This window comes from Oryzias melastigma, unplaced genomic scaffold (genome assembly GCF_002922805.2).
Source record: "Oryzias melastigma strain HK-1 unplaced genomic scaffold, ASM292280v2 sc00548, whole genome shotgun sequence".
Taxonomy (NCBI): Eukaryota; Metazoa; Chordata; class Actinopteri; order Beloniformes; family Adrianichthyidae; genus Oryzias; species Oryzias melastigma.
In genome coordinates this window covers 1-8,779 of record NW_023417141.1, presented here as the reverse complement: position 1 = coordinate 8,779, position 8,779 = coordinate 1, and the positions used below count along the sequence as shown (strand labels likewise).

The following is an 8,779-nucleotide window of genomic DNA, read 5'->3' as shown; positions in this document are numbered from 1 at the left end:
AAAGTTAATCAAATTTGCTTATTATTACAGAAGTTTATATTACAAAAAACACCAATATCTTAAAACAGAGAAAAAAATCTCAAATTTCGTACAGTAACAATTTTGTATACTTACTGGAACAGAAAAACGCCAAAAATATCTAAAATTTAAATCAAAGTTAAGATAAACTCAATTTCCTATGAATAAAGACACATTTTTGCAGGAGCAGTTAATTTATACTTGCAAATTGAATATAAATAATTTTACTTTTTTATTTGCTTGCATTTTAGTTTGAAAAGGCCTTAATTGAATTTTTTTAAGTAGTAATTGGAAAAAAATTATGAGGTAAAATTAAGTTTTTTCTTGATTTTTTTGGCATTTATAAATGTACACGATGCTTGCAAAATAGACTTTCCTGAATGAGTCTATCACCTCTCTGTTGTCAAAATGAGTAATTCCAATTTTAAATGATCAGACAGATTTTGTTTTAATCATCATTTCTGCTCTATTTCGTGCCACTTTATGCAAAAATTACACTCATAAGTTACAGAACAGCCCACCGAGTGTTTCGGTTTTGCAAATTTCGACGAAAAAATCGAAACACAGACAGATTCCATCCGGATGTCTGCCTTCGTTGAGCGGTTGCTATGGCGACAGAGACGCAAGTCCGTCATCAGCCTCAGCCAGCTGCGTCAGAGGAGGAGACGGCGGTTCCTGTTTCTGAGAAAGCAGCGCGCGCGCGCGCGAGGTGTGGAGCTCGTCCGCCTCTTAGCCTACTTCTCTCCATTAACCGCAGCCCTCCTGTACGTTTACGGCTCCATTGTTTGCCGCGCATATCGCGGTGTTTATCTTTCCGCGGCAGCCGCGCCGCTCCTCGCTCTGCAAATCCTCACTCGTCACGCCCACGCGCTCCACTCCCTCACCTGTCTCTACCTCTGCGCGCCACGGTTACAGTTACCATGGCGACACAACAGGTAAACAAGGGTGGAGATAAGGCGGAGTGATGCGACAGGCTGTCCTGTGCAGCAGCGATTAGTTACCAAGTCAAAAAAATAAATAAAATAAATTAATTAAATTGACTGGGAAAAAAATGGATGTCTATCTAAAAAAATCTACAACACATCTACTTTTAGCCTTCTAATTTTGGGTTACTTTCAGATGTAAGTGCTTTTTAAATAAATATATAAATATATATACTGGAATTTAAGATCTATCCATTATTCTTCAGAACCCCTGAATCACTTTTGGGGTCACAGGTTCGTTGTAGTTGCAAGTATAACCTAATCAGGTCACCCGATGGTCACAGAGCCACACAGGAGTGATTTACAGACAGCAGTTAACATATGAAACATGTTACTCACCTGTGGGAGGAAGCGGGAGAAAATCCACTCCTCTAGAGAACACGCAAACTGCACACAGAAAGGTCCCAGCCGGCTTTGAATCAGGTTCTTCTTGCTGTAAGGAGAAAATGCTAACTACTAGGTCACCCGGTGCCTTTTTACTCACAGAAAAACTAGTCATCACGAAGTTCTACATTCCATTTCTACTGACTTGTACCTGGGGTTGAAGATCCCAGAAACTTAGGGGAAAAGTGGACACCAATGTTGTCCTGCTTCTATTTGATAGTAATGCATATCTATAGCTGTAAACTTTGAAATAGCCTCGATTTAGAGATCTAATAGGTGTGTCATTTCTGTGACTAAAACAGAGCCAGGATGTTGGAATGGCCCTTCTCAGCCACCGTAGGTCTACAGAGCTGACCAGTGGTATGAAACCCCTGTGTGTAATCCTCAGAAAGATTGACACAAGAATTGGAGGATATTTTACATCATATTTCTAATAATCCCACATACAAAATTACAAAAATATGTAGTTTCTAACTAAATGTACTTGTTTCTAGAAAAAATCTACAAAAACTAAGAGAAAAGAATGTTTGAAAAAAGTTTAAAAAATTCCAAATAAGTTCATAGTACCTCCTAAAATGCATTTTTTTCTCTTGTGTAATCCCCAAATGTTCAAATTAAATCCTAAATAAAACAATTAATATTATTTATTTATTTTTTTGCTATTAAAAATAGTTTTATTGCCCATTATTAATGAATATGAAGCAATAAAAAAACATCAGAAAAATTCAGATTTATTTTTCAGGTGAATATTAGCCTTGGAACGATCGTTTATAATGGAAACCAACATAAATATGTCATATACAGAGATCCGTCTGCTGTGTGATTCTCTTCTTCCATTCCCCTCCCATCTACCCCGCCCTGCAGCTGTGCAGCAGGTCAGCGCCTCCCCACCTCCTCCCAGTCTAGCTGCTGGGTTCTCACCATAAAAAGCTGCCAATCCGGCTGGGAGAAGACATAATTGCCATTATGACTGCTGCAGGCCAGCACATCACAGAGAGCGCTGATTGTTCCAGGGAGGAGGGGAGGAGAGGGGGACACTGTCTGCACTGTGCAGGCGCCACTCAATATTATCCTAGCATGACTACAGCTCATCCACATGCAACGTTTTCCTCCCACTCCGTCTTTCTGTAATCTGCCAGTCGTGCATGACGCAAACATCCATTTCTATAGGGCTAAAAATCCACAACGTAAAGATAAATCATTTTCTCTGTCAAGCTCTGAGTAAACATTGTGCAGAGCAGCGATCAGCAGGTACAGATGGAAGGGTCGGGGTTTGTAGTGGCAGAAACAGACATTTCTTTAGGAAACAAAGAGTTTTCCACAACCCTAAAAGTTTTAAAGCAGAAAAAAGGCCAGACTAAAACCATAAAAACGTGTAAACTGTGACAAACTTTAGGAAATTGCTGCACAGAGAAAAGTCAGTCATCATGAATGGATTACTCGGTAGGTTGTGTTGCGTGTTAGAGGAGCGAGCTGAAACTCCTACCTACGCATGTTGCCCTCTAGTTGGGCTTTTGAGAACTTTGCATATGAGCAAGCACTAACCACATGCAAACGGCGTGCTGCTCTCGCGTGACCCTCCTAAGAACGGAGAGGTTGATCTCTAAAAGAGCGTGAGGGTGATCTGAAGGGGATCCACCAACAAACTTTGAACTCCCAAGTTCACTTTTGTTTAAAAAAAGCAGCATTTTCTGTATATATGAGGGTGTTTCCCCTCTCTGTGACTCTTAAAAGCCCCCCCAAAATGTCCAGTGTCTCAAACTTATGTAAATGTAAAGTTTTACATTTTCTTGTTATCCATGAATAGTTTCAATGGACAAAAACACTTTTCCATAAAACATTAATGTCAGATTATGACGGTCCAGAAAGTGATTTTTTTTTAATACTACATGTGGCCCTGCGTTCATGGCTGCTCCTGTTGGTAAATGTGAGTTTATGTAAAAGGAAAATGACAAAAAAAGATATTTTATTTATAGTTTAAGAGAAAAAAGATCAGAAAAATTCTGTCTTTAAGCATGCAAACTGTTTTTACAGAAAATACTGTTTTAATTGAATCATTTCTATAAATATTCTCAAGAAAAATCATCTTTACATGAAGAAGTTTTGAAGTACAACTATTATATTTACTTAATTTTGGTTAAGGGGATTCATAAATTATTCTAATTAGAAATTAAATTTTAAACTTTCAGTTTGCTTGTAATTTAAGCTCCTGAAGCATCAGCTTTCAGATGCAAGTGAGGCAAAAAGTTAGGATTTAAAATGCAACAAATTAAGGCTTTTATTGTGAAAAAGACAAATATAGTCAACCAATCATTATGTCGGTACATTTAAATATTAAAAAAGATGGATAATGGTATATTTGTACGTTTAAAGCAAAAATAAGACATTTTTAACCTAAATCCTAAAAGTAAACACCTAAATTTAAATTTATTATAAAACTCAAGAGACATAGGGATTAAATGTGTGATCTCATTAATTATTCTTTCTGTTGTTCTGCTGATGTTTAAGAAGCAGATTATTTTTAAGAAAAAGATGATATTATATATTTTAAAACAGCAGCTGTCTCATTAGTTGCTAAAACTTTTACAGTTTCTGGGTAAAAGAAAATTGTGTTACAACAATTCAGACTCTTTTCATTTTATTTTTTAAATCCTTTTTGAAAGCATTGTTGCAGCATTCTTAAAATAGTAAAAAAAACCATCTTAGATTCCAAGTCAATTAAACATTTTATTTTACTAACTTTTCACATGAAAAGCCTTTTTATTTACTTACTTACAGCTGTACTTTTATGCCTAAAAACATGCAAAATGTAACAAGAATTTTCTAAAAATATATATAAAAATAAAAGGTGATGCTTGCATCTAAAAAAAAAGTTAAATCAAATGTCAGGATCAATACCAAAAAGAACTCTGAATGTCTGACAGGATCTTTCTTTTTTTAACCTGCATGGAAATCCAGCAAACAGAAAATAAATGATAAAAAGGTCACCTAGTTATTTATTTATAACCAATTAAACTTCACACCTAATGCTGTGTGCAAAGCAGGGTTGCAAAAGGCTTTCAAAGTCTTTTCAAGGTCCAAAGAGTGACTTTTTTCAATGAAAAGAATTGTTAAATGCATAAATTAAATTGGAGAAAAAAAAACATTTAAAGAAAACCACCTCTAATCTGCTTTCTTTTCAGCGGTCAGCTTCTTGAAGTGGAGAGCGAAGGTCTCGGCCACGATCAGAGGAAACACCAAAGAGGCATCTGCGTACACCTGACGAGCCACACAAGAGAGATGTGATGAGAATCTAAAAACCCATTCAAGGGTCTTCCAGAGACTGATTACTGAGGGGAAATGGCACCATCTTGTGGCCAAAACAGGAATTACAGTGAGGTGAAAAGAAAAAGGAGCATAAAGATCTCAACAAACATTCACCAAACTTTAAGCATATTAATGCAAAAATAAATATTATGTTGAGCACAAATATCAAAAACCCTCATCTCACACCTTCACAGGTTTGGCATCCGCTCTGATCTTGCCCCATGATATGGCTTCATCAGGTCGAGCCCCAGAGTCAGAGCCGTCAAACTCCTGGCCGGTGTTCACGTACACCGCAAAGTCTGCTCCATTCCTCTAGAGTGGATCCACAAAGAGAGAATTCATTTAGCTTCATTAAAGTAGATCTGGATAAGAAAACTACTTTAGCACTCTTTCTTTAATTAGAAAAGGTACATCTGAAATTAAAAAATCCATTTATCTCTGAAGAAAAATGTCTTGAATTGAATGTTTTTATCGTCAGCATGTTCACTCAGTATGCAGGAAATACCATACCATATTTTTAAAGGACATAAGAGAACAGATATAGTTAATCTCTTCATTTTTTTAATTTTTTTTTTTATGTTTTCCTAGTGTGAAGTGGTATGTAAATGTAGAAACAAAAGATTCAATTACCATAAGATTTGCATTGGCTATATGATGCTTCACCAGCCCTCCTCCCAGGATGATCATTCCGGTCTTCTTAGCAAAAACTGCCAGACTGTTCAACCTGCGAATATCTGCAACAAACACCACAATCGTGAGGTAACTAAACACATTCATCTCACTATATGAAAGTGATTTTACCTTCTACAATGTCCAAAACCAGGCCAGGGTTTTTAAATGAGTGAAAGTAAATCATGTCTCCCAGAGAGCCATCGGTGAGAGCAGGGCTGAACACTGGGATGTTATTCTGAAACAAACACAAAAAATTAAAATGAGGACAAATTCTAACTTTAAAAAAGGCAATACATCAAAGCAAATAAATAATTTAAGCTACCGATTTATCTTAAATGATGCAAAACTAACCTTATAGGCCCAGTAATACACAGAGTCAGTATTATTGATCTCTTTGCCCAGTCGATGGATCATTTTGGAGGGAGTCCAACGCACACCCTGGAGGTAAAAAGGGAATTTCCACATGTAAATCTTTTTAAAAAGTGACAGTAAAAGCATCAATGTTGTTCCAAACTTTACTCAAAAGCAAACTCTCACCTCTGTGTTCTGCTCCAGCAGCATCTGGTCCAGAATGGGCATCAGCCAGTCTTCAAATTTACAGTAGTTATCATTAGGAACCAGCAGATTCCCAATTCTATAGTCATGGCAGATGAAGGAGAATTTAAAATTAACTAATCTATTTTGAAGGTTTAGTGTAACAACAGCACCCAAAGGAGCACTTGTTGAGTTGGGCAGAGTGAACATTTTTACCATTTAAAATCTTATGAGTGATGTCAAATTAGCACATATAAGTCTATGATACAAACCTGTTGATTCCTTTCAGCCGGAGATCTTTCCCTGGCAAACTAAAGTCTCCTAAGTAGGTGTGAGCCAGACATTTAATCAAATCCTCCTCGATGCCTCCAGCTGTGGTTACAATCACATCCACCTGAAGCAAAGCCAAAGAATACAATAAATGCTCTGGGTGTCTGTTAGTGTTGACGGATTTGGACAAATATGACACTTTGTACCATTTTGTGCTCTGCCAGATAGCGGATACTTTCTCTCACTCCAGAGCTGATGAGATTGGAGGTGTAACCCAGAAAAATAGTGCAACCAGAGTGTTGTTGTAACTCGTTCCCTTCATCTGGTTCCACTGGCTCGAGGCGCTTCTCAATCTGTGGGTGTTAAAAAGTTCATAAAAGCTTCTGCGGCATACATTTAATCAAAATAATATCACAATGCAAAATAAATACGATCTAAAGTTTGAAGTGAAGTACAGTGTAGTAATGTAGGTCTGCAGAAATATACAGACGATACAAACTCTCACTATGCCTGTGAACGGTGAATTAACTCTTATTCCACCCATCAGCTCTCATACCATGTGGTTGATCTCTTGTATGGCTAAGCTTAGACTGCTGGCCTGAAAGCCTGTGGTGAGGTAGGACTTCAGCACCGCCTGGAGATCGACTCCCTGGTTGAAGTCATAGCCTCTGATTTTCGGCATGTCCTCGGGGAGGTCATGGCTGGGCTTCAGGACAGCCTCCATGGCTACAGAAGGGGCGTGGTCTGACATGGTTTCTGTAAAAGAAAGAAAAAAATCTACAGCAATAATAAAAATTGTCATTATGTGCAAGTTTGATTATTCAAAAAATAAATATACATAAAAACTGAAAAATGTATAAACCACAGGAAAAAAAAATCTAGTAAATGACCCCTTCCTGCTATCCTCCTAGCATACTACAAAGACAAACTTGATGCACTATTTTATGATGACTTATCAAATTTAATTTCACACATTTAAAGGTGACAAAAGGTCGTGAAACTGGAAAACATAGTTACTATAAATAAAATCGGTTGTTCTATCATAACATGAACCACATTGATTTAAAAAATGTAAATGAAACTAAATAAAAACAGAAAAATGTGAAAACAGTTACCCAAGACATGCTAGCTAAAAGAGTGTAAAGACTCTTCTAAACATAGTAAAAGATGAAAATAAATACGTAAAAACTAAAACCATACCTGTTGCTAAAACGAGACTACCTTATAACACGATTTAGGGGCCCAGTGACAGTTAATGAGCACTGCAGCAGAGATGAAACATACCCAGTAAACATCGAATGGGCAACATGTAGCATTTAGCTAGCTAGCTACGGAAAGCGTGGCGGTACAAACGACGCCAATCGCACAAACCATTCTTCGTTGTTTAAGCTTTCAATCTTCAACGTATTGGTATTATTATTATCATCTTGGTATTTTCTTTTAAATATAAACATAAAATATACAAATATTTTACATATATGTATTTTTTTTTTACTTTTGTTAAAAGTTATTGTAATTATTAAATTACGAATCGACTATAGAGTTAAACAATCTGTTGGAAAAATGTTTTTCTTTTGCATGAATTAAATATACATTACTAATAATTATATTTTTGAAAAGTAAAAAAACTCCAGAAAGTTTGATTGAAGCACAACATAACAGGTGGTGAATATAACTGTGTTCTTGTTATTACATAACTATTGATTTTTTTAAGTAGTTTTAATTTCTTTTATTAATAGTTTTAATTAAATGGATGTATATCCGGATATATGTATGGGTTTTTTTAACCTTTTTTATTAATATTATTATTATTATTTAATGTTAAAATGAAAATAAACTTCTGTTCAATTGCGTACCTTTTGAAGAAAACCATTTATTCCCGTTTTTCATCATCTATGCTTGTGAAGTATTTGTGTGATGTTGCTGACATTTCGGCTGTTTTTCAAAACTGGCAGGGTTGACCTTCTCCTATCACAGGGTCTTTGAACTGCCCACAACTGTGAATAAAAAAGGGGCACAGGTCAGATCACAGAGCCAGGAGCCTCTCTGAGCAAAGTGTCCACGACAGGAGCTCACTTTGGGTCAGCTTAAAAGCTGCTCCTGCATCCTTCTCCTGCAGATGTTTGTGAGACTGTTGAAATAGCAGAACTCTTAAGGGATGTCAGGAAAAACACCCAGCAGCAGCAGCAGTGTTATTCAGGCACAAAAGTTGGTGGACCAACTTCGACTGGAGGCAAGCATGGAGAGATTTAAGGTATGTGAAAACTTCTTGCTTATATATTCATTTTACATCAGCATTTTTGGACATCAGCTTTAAAAAACAAAACCAAAGAAACCAATAAGGAACAATTTGTTTATTTTGTGTCTGTTGAATTATGTCTTTTTTTTAAGCAGATCTCCTTGACTGCAGCAGACCTGGTCCAGTACTGTCAAGAGCACCGGTGCAGCGACCCTTTGCTCGTGGGCATAGCTGCCTCTGCCAACCCCTTCAAAGAAAAGAAAACCTGCATGCTGCTTTGAAGACCAAAGAGCTGATGATAACCAAAGAATAACAGATGTCTATGGTCAAAAAGTCCTCAAAGTTTACTACAAGATACGTGTTTTTTTTTTTT

The 8,779-nt window shown here is 36.7% G+C and overlaps 2 protein-coding genes and 1 long non-coding RNA gene across 6 annotated transcripts; 2 read left to right on the top strand and 1 right to left on the bottom strand.

The window, feature by feature from the left end:
• Nucleotides 1-788: 788 nt before the first annotated feature.
• On the top strand, nt 789-5,069 carry LOC118598434. Its single transcript, XR_004947519.1, has 3 exons — nt 789-953; nt 4,568-4,763; nt 4,886-5,069. It is a non-coding gene; the product is annotated as an uncharacterized LOC118598434 (long non-coding RNA).
• LOC112138938 (deoxyhypusine synthase) lies at nt 3,992-8,164 on the bottom strand. 3 transcript variants are annotated; one of them, XM_024261605.2, is made up of 10 exons: nt 7,368-7,429; nt 6,724-6,944; nt 6,374-6,520; nt 6,170-6,291; nt 5,901-5,997; nt 5,715-5,801; nt 5,493-5,598; nt 5,322-5,425; nt 4,878-5,003; nt 3,992-4,643 (listed from the first exon to the last, which is right to left on the bottom strand). In XM_024261605.2, exons 2-10 carry the CDS (start codon nt 6,916-6,918, stop codon nt 4,548-4,550), a joined length of 1,080 nt encoding a protein of 359 aa, XP_024117373.1. In that variant the 5' UTR covers nt 6,919-6,944; nt 7,368-7,429; the 3' UTR covers nt 3,992-4,547. The 3 variants fall into 3 exon arrangements, with proteins under 3 accessions (XP_024117373.1, XP_024117371.1, XP_024117372.1); XM_024261603.2 differs by lacking the exon at nt 7,368-7,429 and adding an exon at nt 8,024-8,164 and having other exon boundaries at nt 3,993-4,643; nt 6,724-6,923; XM_024261604.2 differs by having other exon boundaries at nt 3,995-4,643; nt 6,724-6,923; nt 7,368-7,503.
• Nucleotides 8,165-8,173: 9 nt separating this feature from the next.
• On the top strand, nt 8,174-8,773 carry LOC112138939 (guanine nucleotide-binding protein G(I)/G(S)/G(O) subunit gamma-12). 2 transcript variants are annotated; one of them, XM_036211102.1, is made up of 2 exons: nt 8,174-8,421; nt 8,559-8,773. In XM_036211102.1, the coding sequence occupies exons 1-2, from the start codon at nt 8,326-8,328 to the stop codon at nt 8,685-8,687; spliced, it is 225 nt and encodes a 74-aa protein (XP_036066995.1). In that variant the 5' UTR covers nt 8,174-8,325; the 3' UTR covers nt 8,688-8,773. The 2 variants fall into 2 exon arrangements, with proteins under 2 accessions (XP_036066995.1, XP_024117374.1); XM_024261606.2 differs by having other exon boundaries at nt 8,179-8,421; nt 8,562-8,773.
• The last annotated feature ends 6 nt before the right edge of the window (nt 8,774-8,779 follow it).

What these genes read in the sequence shown, in the direction of transcription:
- LOC112138938 (XM_024261603.2), bottom strand. Translation starts at nt 8,060, where the DNA reads ATGATGAAAAACGGGAATAAATGGTTTTCTTCAAAAG. An exon ending in TGCTGGAGCAGAACACAGAG is followed by an intron (nt 5,802 to 5,900) that starts GTGAGAGTTTGC and finishes TTTTACCTCCAG; the next exon opens with GGTGTGCGTTGGACTCCCTC. An exon ending in CGGATGCCAAACCTGTGAAG is followed by an intron (nt 4,644 to 4,877) that starts GTGTGAGATGAG and finishes GTGGCTCGTCAG; the next exon opens with GTGTACGCAGATGCCTCTTT.
- LOC112138939 (XM_036211102.1), top strand. Translation starts at nt 8,326, where the DNA reads ATGTCAGGAAAAACACCCAGCAGCAGCAGCAGTGTTATTCAGGCACAA. An exon ending in CAAGCATGGAGAGATTTAAG is followed by an intron (nt 8,422 to 8,558) that starts GTATGTGAAAAC and finishes CTTTTTTTTAAG; the next exon opens with CAGATCTCCTTGACTGCAGC.